This window comes from Ranitomeya imitator, chromosome 6, assembly GCF_032444005.1.
Source record: "Ranitomeya imitator isolate aRanImi1 chromosome 6, aRanImi1.pri, whole genome shotgun sequence".
Lineage (NCBI taxonomy): Eukaryota > Metazoa > Chordata > Amphibia > Anura > Dendrobatidae > Ranitomeya > Ranitomeya imitator.
The window spans coordinates 39,205,419-39,229,995 of record NC_091287.1 but is presented as its reverse complement, the minus strand read 5'-3'; the positions used below and the strand labels follow the sequence as shown (position 1 = coordinate 39,229,995).

Sequence of the window (24,577 nt, the reverse complement as noted above, 5' to 3'; positions counted from 1 at the left end):
TCACTTGAATAGGACCTGCCTGACCAAGTGAAGTAGAACAAAACATCCTCAAAAGCTAGACATCATGTCATGATACAAAGAAATTCTAGAATTCTGGTATCCAAGAAGTATCGTTTCTCCTTGCGGAGAGTGACATGTTAAGCATGTCAAGGTGAGGAGACTTAGGCTACGTTCACATTTGCGTTGTTGTGTGCTGCGGCGACGCAACGCACAACGCACACAAAAACGCATGCAAAACGCAGCAAAATGCTGCGTTTTGTGACGCATGCGTTCATTTTTATTGCGCAAAAAAAATGCAACAAGCAGCGTCCTCTGCGCCCTGATGCTTGCGCCCAAAAAACGCATGCATCACAAAACGCAACACAACGCATGTCCATGCGCCCCCCATGTTAAATATAGGGGCGCATGGTGCATGCGTCGCCGCGGTTGCGCCCGACGCACCGCAAATGTGAACGTAGCCTTAAAGCCACAATGCTCCTCTGGGAAATATGCAAATTGTCTGTGTAGAATTCTGAAACAAAGTAATTGAGATCTATTAGTCTGGAAAAGCTTATATATCCATTTCTAAAGCTTAAGAACTCCAGAGAATGACAGTGACAGCCATTATCCACAAATAGCGTAAACATGGAACAGTGGTGAACCTTTCCAGGAGTGACCTGCTGACCAAAATTACCGCAAGAGTGCAGCAATGACTCATCCAAGAGGTCACAAAAGACTCTACATCAACATCTAAATAACTGCAGGCCTCACTTGCCTCAGTTAAGGTCAGTGTTTATGACTTTACCATAAGAAAGAGACTGGTAAAAATGGCCTGCATGGCAGAGTTCCAAGATGAATACCACTGCTGAGCAATAAGAACATAAAGGCTTGTCTCAGCTTTGCCAGAATGATCCCCAAGACTTTTGGGAGAATACTCTGTGGACTGACGAGACAAAAGTCGAACTTTTTGGAAGGTGTATGTCCCATTACATCTGGCGTAGAAGTAAAACAGCATTTCAGTAAAGGAACATCATTCCAAGAGTAAAATATGGTGGTGGTAGTGTGATGATCCCGAGCTGTTTAGCTGCTTCAGGACCTGGAAGACTTGCTGTGGTAAATGAAACCATGAATTCTGCTGTCTATCAAAAAATCCTGAAGCACAATGTCCGGCCACCTATTTGTGACCTCAAGCTGAAGCACATTTGGGTTATGCAGCAGGACAATGATCCAAAACACACCAGCATGTCCACCTCTGAATGGCTTAAGAAAAACAAAATTAAGACGTTGGAGTGGCCTATTCAAAGTCCTGACCTTAATTCAATTGAGATGCTGTATAGTGATGAGCGAATATACTCGAGATTTCCCGAGCACGCTTGGGTGACCTCCGAGTATTTTTTAGTGCTCGGAGATTTAGTTTTCATCACCACAGCTGAATGATTTACATCTGTTAGCCAGTATAAGTACATGTGCGGGTTGCTTGGTTGCTAGGGAATCCCCACATGTAATCAAGCTGGCTAACAGATGTAAATCGTTCAGCTGAGGTGAGGAAAACTAAATCTCCGAGCACTAAAAAATACTCGGGGGTCACCAGAGCGTGCTCGGGAAATCTCAAGTAACGAGTATATTCGCTCATCACTAATGCTGTGGCATAACCTTAAAAAGGGGGTTCATGCTCAGAAACTCTCCAATATGGCTGAATTACAACAATTCTGCAAAGATGAGTGGCCAAAATTCCTCCAGAGCATTAAAACGACTCATTGCCAGTTATCGCAAATGTTTGATTGCAGTTGTTGCTGCTAAGGATGGCCCAACCTATTGTTAGGTTTAGGGGGAAATCACTTTTTCAAACAGGGCTCTGTAGGTTTGGATTTCATTTTTCCCTTCTGGTCCTTCCAGCTCTTACAACTGAAAAAGTTGGAGGATCTGGGCGAGGGCATTGTGTAGCCAAATCTATCAGACAATATTCATGATAATTTATACCACAATACTGGTAAGTGACTGACTGAAATGTACACCAGCCCCTAACTGTAGAAACATTTCCGGTGTAGGCGCAAGACAGTTGTAAGATGCACTAGATATATTAAGAGGCTCACACATATTAATAAATTTGGCACATCTTAATCCAGCACTGTCATCATTAAAGGGGTTTTCTCACACACAAAAGTGCATATTAATGAATAGATCTTTGAATAATAATAAGTTCTACAATTGGATGTGTTTAAATAAAATGTTCCTGTGCTGAGATAATCGTATAAATGTGCCCCTGCTGTGTACTGTGTAATATCTGTGTCTGACCGTGCAGGAACATGGTCTGATCATACCACAGCTCCTGGGCAGGGGAAGACACAAAATAGTATATACATGTAGAGGAGCTGCGGAGACACCATCACGTGTTTCTCAACGCAGGCAGTGAATAGCCAGGCCTTTCCCCGGGAAGGAACAACCAAGGGAAGGGCAGCATCCAATAAAGGAAAACATCCAATAAAGGAAAACCACCTATGCCAAGCATGGTATCCATCCACAGACAGCTGTTTCGGGGTTTTTGCCCCTCATCAGTGTGGAGTAGGAAACTGAGGGGCAAAAACCCCCGAAACAGCTGTCTGTGGATGGATACCATGCTTGGCATAGGTGGTTTTCCTTTATTGGATGTTTTCCTTTATTGGATGCTGCCCTTCCCTTGGTTGTTCCTTCCCAGGGAAAGACCTGGCTATTCACTGCCTGCGTTGAGAAACACGTGATGGTGTCTCCGCAGCTCCTCTACATGCATTTGCATATTTGGGGGCAGTGTTCTGGATCACTACGTTGAGAAACACGTGATGGTGTCTCCGCGGTGTTGGATGTTTTGGTCTCCACGAGGTCAATCATCCGTGCCTTTATAGACAAAATAGTACATAGACATTATAGCATGGGATCACAGATGATTCTTTCTGTGAGGTAAAACATTTCCCTGCCTGTTTTTAAACAATGTTTTACTTCAAAGAAGGAATAATTTGCCACTCCCGGCTCTAATTCTGTATATCCCCCCCTCCTCTGAGGAGATGTGGTTTGATCAGACTATTTTCCTGCACGGTCAGACACAGCCATTACACAGTACAGAGCAGGGGCACATTTATAAGATTATCTCAGCACAGGAACATTTTATTTAAACACATCCAATTGTGGAACTTATTATTATTCCAAGATCTATTGATTAAAATTAACTTTTGTTTGTTGGATAATTATGATAATCACTAGTATCCTAGGGAAATTTGCTGGAAATTACAAAAAAAAAGTCTGGTGCTGCCTTTAGCAACCAATCACAGCACAGCTTTAAATTTCTGCACCATTCTTGAAAAATGAAAGCTGTGCTGTGATTGGTTGAAATGGACAGTTTCCATTAGATGATTTTTATAAATGTTAACCCCTTTTTTTGGGGAAAGTGCTTACATTGAAATGGGACTTGTAAGTTCTACATGCGGAAAAATTCTTCAAACTATCTGAAAGAAAAAAAAACTGTGTTTGTTGTCTATAGCAACCAATCGCCGCGCAGCTTTCATTTTACCAGAGCTGTTTAAAAAATGAAAGCTTGGCACTGATTGGTTGCTATGGGCAACAAAGACAGTTTTGCTTTTAGACACTTTTAATACATGAGGCCCACTTTACTGTGGGATGCCTCCGAGTATTCAAATTCCTATGTAATGATCCTAGTGTGTGATTGTGTGAGACAGGTGATCTCAGGGTGTGGACGGGAAACATGAAATAACGTTAATATTCTGAACCTGGACAGCTCCTTAAATACGTGAACTCTTTTACACACCTTATTGCTACTGCTCAAGCCGATCCAGAAAGGCTCTTTGTGTTTGGCTAAATGAAGCTTTAGAAAAGATGTCGTGTATTCGTCTAAGACGCTGGCTAGTTCCGAATCTGTGCTCTTGCACACGCGACGCGCTTCGTCCCACTTCATCTTGTTTTTCACAAACCTGTAGCTGGCATCTCTGTATTTATACTGGTTTGAGGCTGAAGCTGTGGTCGGATTGGCTCGTATGTTCGGGTCTAAATAGTAAAGAATCGAGAAAGGTTTAACAAGAATGAAAGATATTTTCACACTAGAAAAAGAGCAATAGAAGGCAATGGTAAAAATCCCCAAAATATCTCTCTTCTAGGCCTAGTTTCTGTGGTTGGAGAAGTCCACCATTATGCTAGATGGTATTCTGGTGTGCCCAGCCTAACACAACATCGGGGCCCAACACAACAGGGCCCATAAAGTTCAAAAGAAGAAACCGTCACTTGTACAAGTCTGCTGTGAGCTCTTACAATGTTATTTCCCAGCAAAGTTTACAATATTGTATAATTGTTCTGTGCGGCCGAATGGTGGCACATACACTGTGTGCAGAATTATTAAGCAAGTTGTATTGTGATCACATGATCCTTTTTATACGTTGTCCTACTCCAAGCTGTCCAGGCTTGAGAGCCAACTACCAATTACCGTAAGTAAATCAGGTGATGTGCATCTCTGTAATGAGGAGGGGCGTTGTCTAATGACTAGTGTTGAGCATTCCGATACCGCAAGTATCGGGTATCGGCCGATACTTGCGGTATCGGAATTCCGATACCGAGATCCGATATTTTTGTGATATCGGGTATCGGTATCGGAAGTGTAAAATAAAGAATTAAAATAAAAAATGTTGTTATATTCACCTCTCCGGCGGCCCCTGGACATCAGCGGGAGGATCCGGCGTCCGGCACGGCTTCTTTCTTCAAAATGCGCGCCTTTAGGACCTGTGGTATGACGTCCCGGCTTCTGATTGGTCGCGTGCCGCCCATGTGACCGCCACGCGACCAATCAGAAGCCGCAACGTCATTCCTCAGCTAAAGTCCTAGAATGAGCGCCTTTTAGGACCTGAGGAATGACATCGCAGCTTCTGATTGGTCGCGTGGTGGTCACATGGGCGGCACGCGACCAATCAGAAGCCGGGACGTCATTCCACAGGTCCTGAAGGCGCGCATTTTGAAGAAAGAAGCCGTGCCGGACGCCGGATCCTCCCGCTGATGTCCAGGGGCCGCCGGAGAGGTGAATATAACAATATTTTTTATTTTAATTCTTTATTTTACACTTTAATATGGATCCCAGGGCCTGAAGGAGAGTTTCCTCTCCTTCAGACCCTGGGATCCATGAGGATACATTCCGATACTTGATGTCCCATTGACTTGTATTGGTATCGGATATCGGTATCGGCGATATCCGATATTTTTCGGGTATCGGCCGATACTATCCGATACCGATACTTTCAAGTATCGGACGGTATCGCTCAACACTACTAATGACATCAAAACCCTATATAAGGTGTGCTTAATTATTAGGCAACTTCTTTCCTTTGGCAAAATGGGTCAGAAGAGAGATTTGACGTGCTCTGAAAAGTCCAAAATTGTGAGATGTCTTGCAGAGGGATGCAGCAGTCTTGAAAATGCCAAACTTTCGAAGCGTGATCATCGAACAATCAAGCGTTTCATGGCAAATAGCCAACATGGTCGCAATCGCAAGAAGCGTGTTGGGCAAAAAAGGCGCAAAATAACTGCCCATGAATTGAGGAAAATCAAGCGTGAAGCTGCCAAGATGCCATTTGCCAGCAATTTTGCCATATTTCAGAGCTGCAACGTTACTGGAGTAACAAAAAGCACAAGGTGGGCGATACTCAGGGACATGGCCAAGGTAAAGAAGGCTGAAAAATGTCCAACTTTGAACAAGAAACATAAGATAAAACGTCAAGACTGGGCCAAAAAATATCTTAAGACTGACTATTCAAAGGTTTTATGGACTGATGAAATGAGAGTGACTCTTGATAGGCCAGGTGGATGGGCCAGAGGCTGGATCAGTAAAGGGCAGAGAGCTCCACTCCGACTCAGACGCCAGCAAGGTGGAGGTGGGGTACTGGTATGGGCTGGTATCATCAAAGATGAACTTGTGGGACCTTTTCAGGTTGAGGATGGAGTGAAGCTCAACTCCCAGACCTACTGCCAGTTTCTGGAAGACAACTTCTTCAAGCAGTGGTACAGGTAGAAAGTTGGTATCGTTCAAGAAAAACATGATTTTCATGCAGCACAATGCTCCACCACATGTCTCTAACTACTGACATGGCCCCCTTGTTCACCTGATCTGAACCCCATAGAGAATCTGTGGTCCCTCATAAAATGTGAGATCTACAGGGAGGGAGAACAGTCCACCTCTCGGAACAGTGTCTGGGAGGCTGTGGTGGCTGCTGCACGCAATGTTGATCGTAAACAGACCAAGCAACTGACAGAATCTATGGATGGAGGCTGTTGAGTGTCATCATAAAGAAATGTGGCTATATTGGTCACTCATTTTTGGGGGTTTTGTTTTTGCATGTCAGAATTGTTCATTTCTAAATTTTGTGCAGTTATATTGGTTTACCTGGTGAAAATAAACAAGTGAGATGGGAATATATTTGGTTTTTGTTAATTTGCCTAATAATTCTGCACAGTAATAGTTACCTGCACAAACAGATATCCTCCCAAGATAGCCAAATCTAAAAGAAAACCCACTCCAACTTCTAAAAATATTAAGTTTTTGGGGTTGATTGAGAACATAGTTGTTGATCAATAATAAAAATAATCCTCTAAAATACAACTTGCCTAATAATTCTGCATACAGAGTAGAATAATGTACTCTTGGGGTCCAGCCTACCCAAGTATGACACTGTTAATTACTAATGATTGTGTATTTTTGTATACCGTATATACTCGAGTATAAGCCGAGATTTTCAGCCCACTTTTTTGGGCTGAAAGTAACCCTCTCGGCTTATACTCGAGTCATACCCAGGGTCGGCAGGGGAGGGGGAGCGGCAGCTGTCTAAAAATACTCACCTGCTCCTGGCACTGTCCCTGCACGTCCCTGGTTCCCCGGCACCGGCAGCTTCTTCCTGTAGTGAGCGGTCATATGATACCACTCATTACAGTAATGAATATGGACCCGACTCCACTCCCATAGGGGTGGAGCCGCATATTGATTATTGTAATGAGCGGCACCATGTGACCACTCACTACAGAAGGAAGCTGCCGGCGCCGGGGAAAACACGTGCAGGGACCACGCCAGGAGCAGGTGAGTATAACTCAGTGTGGATATTCACCTGCTCCCCGTTCCACCGTCGGCACCGCTGCGTCTTCCCCGTCCTCTGCAGTGATGCTCCGGTCAGAGGGCGCGATGATGCGATTAGTGTGCGCAGTGATGGTCGGTGGTGGAACGGGGAGCAGGTGAATATAGCAAGTGCCGGGGGCCTGAGAGGTGAGTATGTAATTTTTTATTTTTTTAATTGCAGCAAAGCATATGGGGCAAATGTCTGTATGGAGCATCTTATGGGGCCATGTGCAGCATTATATGGGGCAAATATCTGTATGGGGTCATGTGCAGCATTATATGGGGCAATTATCTGCATGGAGCATCTTATGGGGCCATGTGCAGCATTACAGTATATGGGGCAAATATGTGTATGGGGCATCTTATGGGGCAAATATCTGTATGGAGTATCTTATGGGGCAAAGTGCAGCATTATATGGGGCAATTATCTGTATGGAGCATCTTATGTGGCCATGTGCAGCATTATATGGGGCAATTAGCTGTATGGAGCATCTTATGGGGCCATGCGCAGCATTATATGAGGCAAATATCTGTGTGGAGCATCTTATGGGGCCATGTGCAGCATTTTATGGGGAAAATATTTGTATGGAACATCTTATGCGGCTATGTGCAGCATTATATGGGGCAAATGTCTGTATGGGGCCATGTGCAGCATTATATGGGGCAAATATCTGTATGGGGCCATGTGCAGCATTATATGGGGCAAATATCTCTATGGAGCATCTTATAGGGCCATTTGCAGTATTATATGGGGCAATTATTTGCATAGAGCATCTTATGGGGCAAATATCTGTATGGAGCATCTTATGGGGCCATGTGCAGCATTATATGGGGCAATTATCTGTATGGAGCATCTTATGGGGCCATGTGCAGCATTATATGGGGCAAATATCTGTATATACAGGTCCTTCTCAAAAAATTAGCATATAGTGTTAAATTTCATTATTTACCATAATGTAATGATTACAATTAAACTTTCATATATTATAGATTCATTATCCACCAACTGAAATTTGTCAGGTCTTTTATTGTTTTAATACTGATGATTTTGGCATACAACTCCTGATAACCCAAAAAACCTGTCTCAATAAATTAGCATATCAAGAAAAGGTTCTCTAAACGACCTATTACCCTAATCTTCTGAATCAACTAATTAACTCTAAACACATGGAAAAGATACCTGAGGCTTATATAAACTCCCTGCCGGGTTCATTACTCAATTACTCAAAACCCCCATCATGGGTAAGACTAGCGACCTGACAGATGTCAAGAAGGCCATCATTGACACCCTCAAGCAAGAGGGTAAGACCCAGAAAGAAATTTCTCAACAAATAGGCTGTTCCCAGAGTGCTGTATCAAGGCACCTCAATGGTAAGTCTGTTGGAAGGAAACAATGTGGCAGAAAACGCTGTACAACGAGAAGAGGCGACCGGACCCTGAGGAAGATTGTGGAGAAGGACCGATTCCAGACCTTGGGGAACCTGAGGAAGCAGTGGACTGAGTCTGGTGTGGAAACATCCAGAGCCACCGTGCACAGGCGTGTGCAGGAAATGGGCTACAGGAGCCGCATTCCCCAGGTAAAGCCACTTTTGAACCATAAACAGCGGCAGAGGCGCCTGACCTGGGCTACAGAGAAGCAGCACTGGACTGTTGCTAAGTGGTCCCAAGTACTTTTTTCTGATGAAAGCAAATTTTGCATGTCATTCGGAAATCAAGGTGCCAGAGTCTGGAGGAAGACTGGGGAGAAGGAAATGCCAAAATGCCTGAAGTCCAGTGTCAAGTACCCACAGTCAGTGATGGTGTGGGGTGCCATGTCAGCTGCTGGTGTTGGTCCACTGTGTTTCATCAAGGGCAGGGTCAATGCTTTATGGTGATGAAGATTTCATTTTTTCAGCACGACCTGGCACCTGCTCACAGTGCCAAAACCACTGGTAAATGGTTTACTGACCATGGTATTACTGTGCTCAATTGGCCTGCCAACTCTCCTGACCTGAACCCCATAGAGAATCTGTGGGATATTGTGAAGAGAAAGTTGAGAGACACAAGACCCAACACTCTGGATGAGCTTAAGGCCGCTATTGAAGCATCCTGGGCCTCCATAACATCTCAGCAGTGTCACAGGCTGATTGCCTCCATGCCACGCCGCATTGAAGCAGTCATTTCTGCCAAAGGATTCCCGACCAAGTATTGAGTGCATAACTGAACATTATTATTTGATGGTTTTTTTGTTTGTTATTAAAAAACACTTTTATTTGATTGGATGGGTGAAATATGCTAATTTATTGAGACAGGTTTTTTGGGTTATCAGGAGTTGTATGCCAAAATCATCAGTATTAAAACAATAAAAGACCTGACAAATTTCAGTTGGTGGATAATGAATCTATAATATATGAAAGTTTAATTGTAATCATTACATTATGGTAAATAATGAAATTTAACACTATATGCTAATTTTTTGAGAAGGACCTGTATTTATAGGGCCATAATCCACATTTGTGGAGCATTATAAGGGGCAAATGTGTCTATGGAGCATCTTATGGGGCCATAATAAGCATTTTTGCAGCATTGTATGGGGCTTATTTTAATATGGAGCATCTTATGGAGCCTATCATAAACTGTATGGAGCATTATATGGGGCTCCTGATTCAATATGGATATTCAAAAACACTTAACCTACTGATGTCTCAATTAATTTTACTTTTATTGGTAACTATTTTTATTTTTGACATTTACCGGTAGCTGCTGCATTTTCCACCCTAGGCTTATACTCGAGTCATTAAGTTTTCCCAGTTCTTTGTGGTAAAAGTAGGGGGTCGGCTTATACTCGAGTATGTACGGTATTAGGCTACACTTCCACAATGGATATTTGGTGAGTTTTTAACCCTTTGGGGCATTTTCCGTTTCTTTTTTTCCATTTCATTTTTTTCTTTCCCTTTTTCAAAGAGCTGAAAAGTTTTTATACTTCCGTCAATATAGCCGTATGAACTTTTTTTTTTTTGCAGGACAAGTTATACGAGTTGAACTTCACTGTATGCTAAAACTGTCCTGGCAATATGATTTTCTAGGTTAGAATGAGTATGCAGATATCAAACATGCATAGTATTTTTTATTGTTTTCAATCGCTTTATTTTCAATGGGGCAAAGGGGGGGACATATTTTTAAAACTTTTTTTAAAACCTTTTTACTTTATTTGATAGTTCCCTTACGAGACTTGAAGCTGTGATCATCCGATCGCTTGTGCTATTCATAGCAGCACATAAGCTTTGCTATGTGTAGCAGAAATCACGATCTCCTGTGAATGCCGCCACGGGTCAGTGTTCATAGGAATATATTAATCACAGGAATGGGAGTCATCAGCAGTCATGACAACCCATCAGCGCACCATGATCACGTCACGGGTGCGCCAAAGGGAGTGTGGAATGACATGTGCCCCTGTTAAATCCAACTGATCCAACTCAGACCAATGTTATTCAATGGGGCAGTGCTGATAAGCGATTTTTTCCAGTGACAGAATCTATCAGTGAAAAAAAATTGCACCAGTTCAAGTCTAGGGTGCATGGAAATCATCAGACTGCACTCGGACTCACAGAATGGAGAACATGAAGAAATGTTGTTCTCCATCTTTTCCTCACAGTGTGATCCGATTCTCTCGTCCAAGAGAATCTGATCACACTATGCTGACACTTTTGATTAGAGTTTGATCAGAAAATGAAGTAATATTCTCCCTGCAGCTGCTCGCTTCCAGATAAGTAGGTGGAGCACTATGTAATCCCACCCACTCAGTGAACACTATGTAATCCCGCCCACTCAGTGAACACTACGTAATCCCGCCCACTGATCCTTGACTGACATCCCACCCTGCAGTGTGTGTATTGATTGACCAGGTGAATGCAATTAATTTTAAAATTTTCTTCTCTCTCCCTCTTATTTGTTAGACTTTGCTTTTAGTTATTCCTATGTGGTTTACCTTTTGATTTCTGGCAGATGTATCCTTTGCTCTGCTCACATTCTTCCTCAGTCCATGTACCGGCGTCCATTACAGCTCCGCGTTTCAAAGCTACGCAGTCAGTCTAGCATAAAATACAGGCATTTACTTTTGATCAGAAGGCAAAGCTGAACGGTCCTTGCAAAGCTGAACCTTTTCATAATTATCAAGAAGTTTCCTTCTATAATTCTGTAGACAAGTGTAGATAGCTGTAGCATAGTTCAAAATATTGGGGAGACCCCCAAACAAGAAGCTGTACCGCGAAACGCGCGTCGGGGCCCGGACTTCACCTACAGGTTATGACTTCTTTACTTGCTGATTACTAAATGTCTGCACTTTATTAAGCAATTAGCACTATGCACTTTGGCAACGCACAAATACTTGTGTGCTCTAGGTCTATATATATTACCAGATGAAATTGCTGCTAGTTTGATATATGTTTTGTACTATAAACTCATCACTATTGATTTAAATATAGACTGTATGGAGTGGTAGCTACCATATGCTAAATATTTGTGTGGAGAAGAATATCAATTTATGTGGAGTATATTTTACTGATTGAATTTATTATCACTGGATGAATTGTACCTGTATATTCATTCTGTAGGTGTAGTATCTGCCTTTATTTTCCCCTATTTTAATGTTTTTATTTATTATCTATTCTAATTATCTAATAAAGCTTATGCATAGTTTTCTAAGAATTGTGGCATAAACTTCTTTTCAAGCAGGTTTTTGTTTTTGTATTGGAAGTGCCAGTTTACTATAGGTCCCTTTGGGTGCAAAGATTACAAAGAGATTTGGTTAGCCAATAATGCTATCACTCCGAGAATACTTTCGTCATCATTGGGCAGAAAAGTATTCACATCGATTTGCTAGTCCATGTGATCTGATAGCTGCAAGTCAAATATGGGGAGGCCTCCGAGGCGGCACCTCACACCATAAACCCGCTCTGTGACTTACACAATCTTCAGCAATGTGTAAAATGGTACTGGACATTTTTTTTGTGTGCAATCCTCATGAATCTAATTGGAAATTGTTCAAATTTGCCATGATGTAAGGAGGTTTCCATTCAGGTCTGTCCTTGCATTACATTGACAATCCATAAGCTATTGTGGGGGGTCACGCTCTCAGGTAGGCACTAGGGTTCACACAAGCACCAGAGTTTTGTGTCAAAACAGAGTGAGGTTTTGGGCACATTAGTAATACCAACAATCACAGCCCTTTTTCAGTGAGGGGACATGGTCTCACCAAGACAGCAGTCCTGCTTTAGGCTCAGTGTGTTCATTTTTACTGGTTACTCACCAGCTCCAACACCTCACACTGCTCAGCTTCCCTAGCTAAGCGAGCCTCAAATGGACACATGCCTTGGTTCTAGTCATAGCTAACCAGGCGCACCTAATCAGGACCTCTAGTGCAAGGATTTAAGTTAACCCTGTCCTACCTGGCTTTCCTACACTATATACACTATATAATTCTTCATTTTGTCCCTGGAGTAACTGTACAGGAAATAACCACTGATTATGTTCCCTCAGGGATTGCAGGCTTTTGCTTGGGTTCTTAGGAGTGTGATATCTCATGCAAGTGACTCCGTCATTAAGAAAATAAGCTTTAAGCTATGACACAATGCTTTAGTCACTAGCCGTGTGACTACTAGTGTAGTATCCTGTCACATGAAAAAAAAGTTGCCTATGATACGAGTCTTAAAATGAATGTTTATATAGATTACTATCTCCCCGAGATCCCCTATGAAAATATAGCAATGCATTATAACACTTACATCGTCATTGTAGGCATACACGTGACTTCCTGAAGGATGGCCCTTGGCCCAGTTGGTATAATACACCCCACTTTGATCTGTCCAAAGAAACTTGTGTTCCGAATTCACATCGTTCATTCCGATCCACACATCAACCTCTGCATTGACTAAATTAGCTGTCAGGAAAGCTGAAATAAGACATATCAGATGTATGTGTTAACACCGACTAGCGTCCATGTGCTGATAAGGCAGCACTGTCATTATTTATGCTACTTACCTTGTGTCAGATGATCATTTATGGTGACCAAATTTCCTCCCAATGTTTGACATGCAGTTCTCGCAGCGTACCAGTCAATCGCTTCATCGGATTCGATGCCGTAAATTCTGTAGCACTGCAGTAGGTTAAATAAAATCATTATTATCGCGGAGCTGTTGTAGATGAGGTATAACACCACTTGTCACCATTATATGATTTAAATGATTTATATCGGGCCCTTTAAACAGTTTACTCCTCTGCTGGCTCTATCTCTAATTTTCAGTTGTCTCTGAGATAGTGGCGACTAGCTGCTATAACGTCTCCCATATTCTGTACACAGACATTAGGGAATCCTGCTCTCCTTTCTCTATGAAGGACATATTTAGTAGCAGCTGTATGGAGGTCATTATTAAGGAAGACTTAGCAGTGTAGCTGTGAATCTAGCTTCGGGGGTGAGGACAAAAAACACTAAAAAACAGCAGCACTGTCTTTCTCTGTCTCTCTCTCTTGCTGTGCTCCTCCCTCCTTTTAATTAATTAGCGAGCTGGAATTTTATCTTGTATCTGACAAATTTCATCAGTTTTGTTCAGAGTGAATGATGAATTTAGGAAGCAGGAGGGAGGAGAGAACAAGGGTAGACATACCAAAGGTGCAACCAAACAGGGGTCTAAGAGGTAAGGAGGTCCAAAAGTAGGAGAAATGGTGGTCTATGATGAGCTATTGGATTGCAAAGGGCCCATATATTGCTCTCGTACAGATGCCCTCTTCTGTCTCCGTCTGCCACTGGGAGAGAAAGTGGTTCATAGGTCGAGAAAGATGTGTATTTCTCTGACAAGGGCTAATCCCCAAAAAAGGAAAAAAATTATACCCTATCGATAAGTAAATAACTTAATTATTGCTGGGAGTCTGACCACTGGGAACCCTGGTAAGTGTTTAGCCTCCCCTCCATTCATTGTATATGGGACTGCCAAGTACAGTTCTCAGCTACTTACAGCAGTCCCATAGACAATGAATGCACATCTACACTTCATTCAAGACAGGGCTAAAAATCCCCAATGTCAGGTTTCCTGGTGGTCCCATCTGTCAGATCATGATCAGCAGGACCATCTCCTTTTGTATTTGGGACAATTTTTTTTTTTTTTTAAGAAACAACTTTTTACGGTGCTCCAGACATTTCAGGTAACCTTTAAGAATAAGCCATTATGTGTGTGAAGGAAGAATAACGCAATTTATGGCCATTATTTGACTTGCATCCATTATTTTTTTCCAGTTTTCTCATTTGCAGGCTATATCTCTAATTTTTCTCTGACCTATTGGGTGGAGGCAAGCTGCTATGATGTCATCCATGGAAAGTGCAAACAAAGAGATAGATCACTGCTCTTCTTTCTGTGCAGTACACAGATAAAATCAGCAGCAGGGTGGAGGACATTATACAGTGTCACTGAGCTGTGTGGCTGTGAATCCAGCAATGAAATGAAAGAAATTCACTAGAAGCTAAAGCGTGATCTGCCTGTTTCTCTGTCAGTGCCTGCTTAGTCTCTCACTGTGTTTCGTGCATCTCACTTTTCTTCCCCCTCCACTTTCCATAAAGTTTAATAGGACTTGTAATATGATTACTTATTGAGCAGACTGTCCGTCTTTCTTTGACCAAGACAAATATGACCAAGACAAGAGCTGTTTTTCAAAGACGATCATGGGTTAATGAGGTGACAAGGAGAAGTGGCTCATAAGTGGTAAAAAGCATATTTCCGTGATAACATTGTGACTGAAATTATTGTGACTATTAAAAGGGTAGTCTCAAAATGAATCTAAAAGAGTGCACTGCTCCTCTGCGTCCCAATTTATTAGTTACTAGGGAGCGGTGCACTCCTGAAAATGTAAATTTTAGGCCAACAGATCTCATCAGCTTCAGATGGGTACATATTCCATACATAACTGTTCTCATGTGCTGTATGAACTATGATATAAAATAAACTACATACCTCCAACTAACTTAAGCCGAGTTTGCCCAGCTTTAAGATGGCGGTAACAATTTATAATTAGCAGCTACGCAGCCTCGATGTCATTATCCTGGAAGTCATAGGGTGACCTCCACAGTAAATAGTGTGGAAGTGCGCAGTAACAACTATCCACAGTAAGGCTAAGTTCACACTAGGCATTTTTGCTGCATTTTTTTATGTGTTTTTTTATGTTAATTTTCAGCTGTGTTTTACAGTACCAGCAAAGCCTATGAGATTTCAGAAATCTCATGCGCACACATTTTTTTTTCCATCAGTATTTTGTACTTTGCATGGTTTTTTGGACATAGAACATGTCACTTCTTTCAGCATTTTTCACCCATTGACTTGAATAGGTGGTGAAGAAACGCTGAAAAAAAGGCACCAAAACCGCAGGTATCATGTTTTGCTGTGTTTTTTGTGCCCAATAGGGTTGAGCGACTTTTCTTTTTATAGGATCGGGTCGGGTTTCACGAAACCCGACTTTTTCAAAAGTCGGGTCGAGTGAAATCGGTCGATCCCATAGAAAAGTCGGGGTCGGGGTCAGCCGAAACACAAAACCCAATCCAGTGCATTGGGTTTTTATTGGTTCCCAGGGTCTGAAGGAGAGGAAACTCTCCTTCAGGCCCTGGGATCCATATTTAAGTGTAAAATAAAGAATCAAAATAAAAAATATTGATATACTTACCCTCGGACGCGCCCTGGTTCTCACCGGCAGCCTTCCTTCCTAAGAATGAGCGCCTGACGGACCTTCGATGACGTTGCGGCTTGTGATTGGTCGCGCGAGCGGTCACATGGGCGTCACGCGACCAATCCCAAGCCGCGACGTCATCTAAGGTCCTTCAGGCGCTGATTCTTAGGAAGGAAGGCTGCGGGATAGAACCAGGGCGCGTCCGAGGGTGAGTATATCAATATTTTTTTATTTTTATTCTTTATTTTACACTTAAATATGAATTCCGATACCGATTCCCGATATCTTAAACATATTGGAACTCGGTATCGGAATTCCGATTCCAGATCAGAATCTCGCCGACCTCATGGCCGACCCCACACAGGGGTCGGGTCGGGTTTCATGAAACCCGACTTTGCCAAAAGTCGGCGACGTCTGAATCTGGCCGACCCGTTTCGCTCAACCCTAGTGCCCAAATCTGATTCTATGGGATAGGACTTTTTTTTTCCAACACTAAACTTTATCAGCACTCACAACAGACAAATCTAGCATGCCAAAACTGCAGCAAAAAAACACACAAAAAGCACATAAAAAATGCTTAAAAAAACACAAGGAAAAACAAGGAAAACCTGTTTTTTTCTGCATCTTCTTTCCTGCCAAGAGATTATGCTTTGCTGCAGAAAAACAAATGCTGAAAAAATGCTTAGTGTGAACTTACTCCTAGTATCAGTAATATCAGTAAATGTAGCCAGGATATAAAATTACCTGTCGGCCAAATGACAGCCATTCCTCTGGACAGCTGCCTTGCGGCGCTGGAGCGGTTGGGGCAAACGTTGCATTGATTGAACTGTTTTTCCTTTCACAGATATAAGTGTTTGGATAACCACAATTTATGTCATTCCAATATCCTGTGATTGCAATGAAAAAACACTGAAATTATACATCAGTATCATTCCTTAAAGGGATTGTCTGATTTATGATTAACTCTTTCCTTCCTGTACCAAATAAATTAACTGGCTGCTGGCAAAATCTCTGTATCTCAGTAGTATCTCTGTAGCTCAGTGGTGTACTGCCAATGGCATCATGGGGCCTGTGAGCTGGGGAGACCCGATGCCAGCGCCGGCACCAGGCCCCCGACCGCCCTTCATTCATTTATTTTATTTTAATCAATAAGTACATTGTGGTGGCTACAATACTGTATAGAGGCTTTAGGGAATGCATTATACTGTATGGAGGACTATGGTGAGCACATTATACTTTATGGAGTGCTTATGGGGAGCTAATTATACTATATGGAGGACTATTGGGAGTGAATTATACTATATGGAGGTCTTTAGGGAGCACATTATACTATAATGAGAACTATGGGGAGCGCATTATACTATATTGAGGACTATGGCTAGTGCATTATACTAAATGGAGGATTATGGTGAGTGCAGTATACTATATGGCGGACTACGGGCAGAGCAGTGTACTATATTATAATATTTGAAGGGCTATGTGGGAGACTTTATACTTTATGGAGGGCTATGTATGGGGCCATTATACTGTTTGCAAACAATTATACAGTGTGAAGGTTTGTGTGGAGTCTATCATACTGTGTGGAGGGATCTTTGGGGCTATTATACTGTTTTGAGGGCTAGTGAAGACCATTATACAGTGTGGTGAGGTGTGGGGCCATTATACTCTATGTAGGCTCATTGTACTGTATGTAGGGCTGTGTGGGGGTCACAGTTGGGGGAACGTACTGTTTTGAGGTCACCATATTTTTCCAGGTGAGTTGAGGTGGGGTACAGTAGGGTAATCATACTGTACTTGTGGAGGAGGGTACTGTGGAGGAATTCATTGTGGGGGTATCATACTGTGTATGTGGGGCAATTTTGTTGGCATCATAGTTTATGGGTGCAATGAAAGGGGAATCTAGGGCTTCAGTAGGAGGAAAATTACTTTGTAAAGGCTAAAAAGGTTGTGTCTTCCTGGTAAAGGCGTGCAGAGTACAGTGCCACCTAGTGAGGTATAAAGGCAGAGATGTCTCAGACTACGGAGTATAAATAGGTGAACTTTAGACCCCACCTGTGAAGCCGGGAGCCACCGGCTTTCAGTCATACAGAAGTGCAGGCATGGCTAAAGTCATCACTGACAGCCCTGTGAGTGGTAACTGTAAGCACGCTCTGGCACTGACTGACATCCGGCTCTGCAGTTCATCAGCGCAGAGCGAAGTTAATGTACTGGGTCGTGATTCAGCCACCGCTCACAGTGATGACTGTACATGCCCCGACACACCTGTATAACTGAAAGCCAGTGGCTTTCGGGAAGAATTTAAAAACTTTTAAGAGCATTTTTTAAAATTATTTTTCAGTTTGATTTTTAGTCCCACAAGGGCATATAAATCTGTAATGCGTTGATTTCTTGTGTAATTTTTCAGTATTGAAATAGCAATAAGCTTCTCCTAATAAGCCCATTCACATGAGCACCAATATGGTGGGAAAGGGCAACTCATGGGCACCCCGTGTTTGAGTAGGAGAATGGAGAGTTGGGCGGGCACCCGAACAGATGCTCCAACATGATTTCACCACTTCAATGCCACTGTAACACATAGACTTGAGACGTACCTAAGTTTTTATACATTACAACACAGTTCTCGTCATTGTTGGCAAAGTTGGGTTCATAACTTGCCCATGCAACAAAGTCAATGGGAGAGCCATCCATCCACCTAAAGAAATAGAAATGTTATGGTTAAAATACCAGTCATACCTACTTCTCATATGTGCCTCTACCCTAACTTATTTCAAAGGACTTGTATTAAAGGATCACAACTCGCAAAAAATACCCCCCAAAATTAAATATCCTGACACTTTCCCCCTTCATCTCTTCCTTTTCTTTGATCCCATTTTATCCCATATTACATTAAACCTGAGAAATATATAAATAAATGTTCCCTGTGTGTCTCAGATCAGTCATGTCTTACCCTCTATCTCCTCTTCAGTCCTGTGTATACAGTTAGGGCCAGAAATATTTGGACAGTGACACAAGTTTTGTTATTTTAGCTGTTTACAAAAACATGTTCAGAAATACAATTATATATGTAATATGGGCTGAAAGTGCACACTCCCAGCTGCAATATGATAGTTTCCACATCCAAATCGGAGAAAGGGTTTAGGAATCATAGCTCTGTAATGCATAGCGTCCTCTTTTTCAAGGGACCAAAAGTAATTGGACAGTGGACTCTAAGGGCTGCAATTAACTCTGAAGGCGTCTCCCTCGTTAACCTGTAATCAATGAAGTAGTTAAAAGGTCAGGGGTGGATTCCAGGTGTGTGGTTTTGCATTTGGAAGCTGTTGCTGTGAGCAGACAACATGCGGTCAAAGGAACTCTCAATTGAGGTGAAGCAGAACATCCTGAGGCTGAAAAAAAAAGAAAAAATCCATCAGAGAGATAGCAGACATGCTTGGAGTATCAAAATCAACAGTTGGGTACATTCTGAGAAAAAAGGAATTGACTGGTGAGCTTGGGAACTCAAAAAGGCCTGGGCGTCCACGGATGACAACAGTGGTGGATGATCGCCGCATACTTAATTTGGTGAAGAAGAACCCGTTCACAACATCAACTGAAGTCCAGAACACTCTCAGTGAAGTAGGTGTATCTGTCTCTAAGTCAACAGTAAAGAGAAGACTCCATGACAGTAAATACAAAGGGTTCACATCTAGATGCAAACCATTCATCAATACCAAAAATAGACAGGCCAGAGTTAAATTTGCAGAAAAACACCTCAAGAAGCCAGCTCAGTTCTGGAAAAGTATTCTATGGACAGATGAGACGAAGATCAACCTGTACCAGAATTATGGGAAGAAAAAAGTTTGGAGAAGAAAGGGAACGGCACATGATCCAAGGCACACCACATCCTCTGTAAAACATGGTGGAGGCAACGTGATGGCATGGGCATGCATGGCTTTCAATGGCACTGGGTCACTTGTGTTTATTGATGACATAAGAGCAGACAAGAGTAGCCGGATGAATTCTGAAGTGTACCGGGATATACTTTCAGCCCAGATTCAGCCAAATGCTGCAAAGTTGATTGGACGGCGCTTCATAGTACAGATGGACAATGACCCCAAGCATACAGCCAAAGCTACCCAGGAGTTCATGAGTGCCAAAAAGTGGAACATTCTGCAATGGCCAAGTCAATCTCCAGATCTAAACCCAATTGAGCATGCATTTCACTTGCTCAAATCCAGACTTAAGACGGAAAGACCCACAAACAAGCAAGACCTGAAGGCTGCGGCTGTAAAGGCCTGGCAAAGCATTAAGAAGGAGGAAACCCAGCGTTTGGTGATGTCCATGGGTTCCAGACTTAAGGCAGTGATTGCCTCCAAAGGATTTGCAACAAAATATTGAAAATAAAAATATTTTGTTTGGGTTATGTTTATTTGTCCAATTACTTTTGACCTCCTAAAATGTGGAGTGTTTGTAAAGAAATGTGTACAATTCCTACATTTTCTATCAGATATTTTTGTTCAACCCTTCAAATTAAACGTTACAATCTGCACTTGAATTCTGTTGTAGAGGTTTCATTTCAAATCCAATGTGGCGGCATGCAGAGCCCAACTCGCGAAAATTGTGTCACTGTCCAAATATTTCTGGCACTAACTGTAGCAATAAGACATCTAGCTGCAGCAGGAGCCTCCCCCCTTTCCTGTCTGTAATAGTTAAAAGCCAAAGATCATGACGCCCCTCTGCTTGGATAAGAGGGTAAGGCTTTGGAGAGCCACAAGCTGATCACAAGCAGATTGAGTACTTTGCAGGATTTCTACAAGACTGACTGCTTCAGGATCATACAGAAATCACAGTTTGTGTTAAATGTGTTTTTTTAGGTTTGACAATGTGTTTTTTTCATATTACAAATAATCTTTATAAAAAAAACCCAAAATGAGTTATTTTCCAATTTTCACATTGGCCACGGGATTTTTTTTTAGAATAATGCTTTCTGTCCTTTCAGTTTATAACAACAATGAACACATCTATACAGATTTATCAATCACAAAGGTGATTTCTCAGTTGATCTGGCTCGTCCTCCCTAATGAACATTGCATTAGAATATAGAGTCAAGATCTGTTAATTCTGGTTAATGTACAGTACGTGTGTTGTTTCCTGAAACTGAAATTTAGAGACCAAAAACCTCCAGTGGCCAATTTGTAAATTGCAAGTTTTCTCTTTTTAATAGAGATATGAAAAAACATATGCATTTCCCAATTTTTTCTTAAAAAATAATATATGTAAAACAAACACCTGATTTAAAAATAGTTTAATTCCTGTTCATAACTTCCATTTAACTCCTCACATCCTAGAACTTATGGATGTGGAGTTGAAATCTCTGGTTAGGATCTCACCATCTTTTAAAATTAGGAATTTGCAAAACCGGACACAATTTTCTCTAGGGGAGTCACATACCATCCGCATGAATTGTCTATACGGTATGTACTCCCATTATGCAATGCTGATAGAAGGAAACAAGTTGAGGTCCTGAATGTTTTTAATACTCCATACTGATATTTATTCAAATTTAAGGTTGTGAATAGATTGATATTTTACATACATTACTGGGTCTTGCAACTGCATCCTGCTCTGTCTATATAAGTGTCAATTCACGCTAAGTGGGAAGTATATGGTCAGAGGATTTACATACTGTATGTATATTTCTGAACCATGACATTTTATAGCACGACATGTTTTGCTTTTTTGCGATATGACTCGATATAGAATAGTACCACAGACCGCTATACACTTTGGACCTCTACTGGATATGTGGGGGCCTATAAATGCCCTTGGCATGTACAGTATGTGACTTATGAATACTGGAAACACAATGTGATCATAGCCTAAAACATCAGGTATAATTCTCAAAATATAGTAAGCACCTACATAAACTCTTTATCCACTGCTAGACGCAAGCCAATAAAATAAGTATCGCTCCTTCCATTCTTTAAAACCTAAAAAATGGGGAAGAAAAAGAACATGAAGGTGAATGCCCATGCGGAGGAAGCCTTGATTACAGAGAGGACATCACACTTCAGTGACAAACATGAGATCCCATCCACGGCTGGAAATAAAATGATGTTTGTGCAGCAATGTACAGTATAATAGAAGACGTAATGCAGAAATGTGCACAACTTAAAGGCAAACACAAGACCAGAACTAATCTCATTATTAGACAATTTGCTATAACTTTACGACATCTTGATTGTCTAAAGGTACCTTCACACATAACGATATAGTTAACGATATCGTTGCTTTTTGTGACGTAGCAACGATATCGTTAAGGAAATCGTTCTGTGTGACAGCGACCAACGATCAGGCCCCTGCTGGGAGATCGTTGGTTGCTGAGGAAAGTCCAGAACTTTATTTCGTCGCTGGACTCCCTGCAGACATCGCTGGATCGGCGTGTGTGACACCGATCCAGCGATGTCTTCACTGGTAACCAGGGTAAACATCGGGTAACTAAGCGCAGGGCCGCGCTTAGTAACCCGATGTTTACCCTGGTTACCCGGGGACCTCGGGATCGTTGGTCGCTGGATAGCGGTCTGTGTGACAGCTCTCCAGCGACCAAACAGCGACGCTGCAGCGATCGACATCGTTGTCGGTATCGCTGCAGCGTCGCTGAGTGTGAAGGTACCTTTAGTTTCTTGGCACAGTTTGTCATTTTAAAGGAAGTCACACCAATCCCTGCAGAGCAACACCACTTCTTTCAGGCCGGATGCCCACGATCTGGAACTAGCAGTTGCTTTGGACGCAGATTATGTTTGCTGCATCCTAAGCGTTAACGTCTATGGAACAGAGGTGAATCCGCATGTGTTCACTGAACCATGCGGATTTACCACATCCAATGCATTCTATGGATGTATATTCTCTTGCAGAGACTTGTGTCTCTGCAAGAGAAATTGACATGCTGCGGTCTGGAAAGACACATTGCATGTCAGTGTCCTTGTGTGATCAGTGGGCATCTGTGGACACATAGTTGACATGGAATTTCTTGAAATCCCATCCACTATGCTGTAACATCTGGATACTGCAGGTTTGTTGCTGCATAAGTTCACAGCGTCAAACCCACTGCAACACCGGACAGTGGGCACGTACCCTTAGTGAGCTGCAAACAGTGGGGCTGAGTTACTGAGCTAAATACGCCAGATACTTATATACAGAGGTTGTTCAGGACTGACATATTGATGACTTATCCTTAGACCGGGATGACACCAGAAAATATTCTCTCGTAAGAGAGAATCGGGCTCATTATGCTAATCCCACAAAATGTGAGCTTGGAGAGAGACATGCCAGGCTCTCTATCTCTGAATGGAGACTGCATGCATCAGATAGGAAAGCTGAGCAGTCTGTGTGTTGGAGCTGTAGAGGAAACGCGTGAAAATAGTGGATTTTTCACGTTAAAAAGATGATTGGCTCATATTGGAGAAATGAGCGTTATTATTCAGCTAATGATGAACAATATTTTCCACAAGGAATCTATAGTTTCCTGTTTTTCTATTTTTTAAGTGATGCTATTACTAACCATTCCAAGTAGTTATAAATGAAATAACTTACATATCTCCAGAGAAATTTCCTTTCGGATTCACTGCTAATGGTAGCGAGATCTCCGAAATTACGTTTGCAATATTCGCGTGCTTTGTCCATGGACACCTCTTCCTTGCTAATATAGTATTGTCTGTCCTCTCGAATTAACCAGCCATCACTTGTAAACTCAAAATCTAATATGGAAATAAGGAGCAGATTATAACACAGCAACAAAAAAAATCAATTTATTTAAATATCTTGATTCATCTGGCAATGACCCTTTATTTTCATAAGCACCGATAGCTATACCTCTGCTGTTATTTCCACTTCTTTTTGCAGCCCTGCTTCAGGCTGCCATGCTAGAGACCCTAGGAGGAGGCTACAGGGAGGATATAAGTTCATATTCTCCCTTACAGGAAGCTATTTACCTGCAAATAACCACAATACCTGCATCAGGTATACAATTACCGTTTCTGGAGGTGACATCTTCCCTTTAATCCCTTCTTGATATTTGATCTGCTCCAAATTTATTCCATTTGTTCCAAACTTATTAACAAAAATTGAATTTTCTGGCCCCAAAAAATCTTCCAAATTAGCATTTTGGCAGATTTGCTCCTCGCTAGTATTTATTGCTGTCAAATTTTCAGATGCTGAATTAGATTTAATGCATTTTTATCTGAAAACTACTTACCGGGAACTGGTGGTTTTGTGGGTTCGGGCTTTAAGGTTGCGCCTAGAAATAAAATTATGGTGTCATTGTCATTGTTCTAGAACCTGTGATTTTTGCCCACGCTTACATTAAATGATAAACAAATACCGCGGCCGTCTAATGAATGTGACACTGATAAATTAAATTTTATGCATTTTATATTGATATACTGCTGATGAAATGACAAAAATCTCCAGGATACATAGAACTTGTATTAAATGCAGTTTTATAATCGACGCGTTTCAAAGTGTGTCAACTTCGAAACGCGTTGATAATAAAGTTGCATATATTACAGGTCTTCATCATCAGCGCAGGAATCCATGTTTTTCTCCATATTTATTCTATCTGGTCTGGAGACCTGTGGATCTGCAACAGCTGAGCCTCTACGCTTTGAAAACTGTTGCGTGCACATAACTGTACCAGATCAGCATATAATCTTTATAAAATCAAATGTATCTATATATATAATTGTCTAAGGGGCACTTCCGTCTGTTTGTCTGTCTGTCACGGAAATCTCCCGTCGCTGATTGGTC

At 41.9% G+C, this 24,577-nt stretch overlaps 1 protein-coding gene across 1 annotated transcript in view; it reads right to left on the bottom strand.

Moving 5' to 3' along the window:
* MRC1 (mannose receptor C-type 1) overlaps window positions 1–24,577 on the bottom strand; it is an 89,432-nt gene that overhangs the window by 13,178 nt on the left and 51,677 nt on the right. The window contains exons 16-24 of the mRNA XM_069729515.1: window positions 24,027–24,068; window positions 23,366–23,529; window positions 21,695–21,762; window positions 18,388–18,488; window positions 16,541–16,683; window positions 13,130–13,244; window positions 12,874–13,040; window positions 11,079–11,181; window positions 3,776–4,011 (exon numbers count right to left, since the gene is read on the bottom strand). Coding sequence (XP_069585616.1) covers window positions 3,776–4,011; window positions 11,079–11,181; window positions 12,874–13,040; window positions 13,130–13,244; window positions 16,541–16,683; window positions 18,388–18,488; window positions 21,695–21,762; window positions 23,366–23,529; window positions 24,027–24,068 — 1,139 coding nt within the window. The remainder of the gene's footprint in view (window positions 1–3,775; window positions 4,012–11,078; window positions 11,182–12,873; window positions 13,041–13,129; window positions 13,245–16,540; window positions 16,684–18,387; window positions 18,489–21,694; window positions 21,763–23,365; window positions 23,530–24,026; window positions 24,069–24,577) is intronic.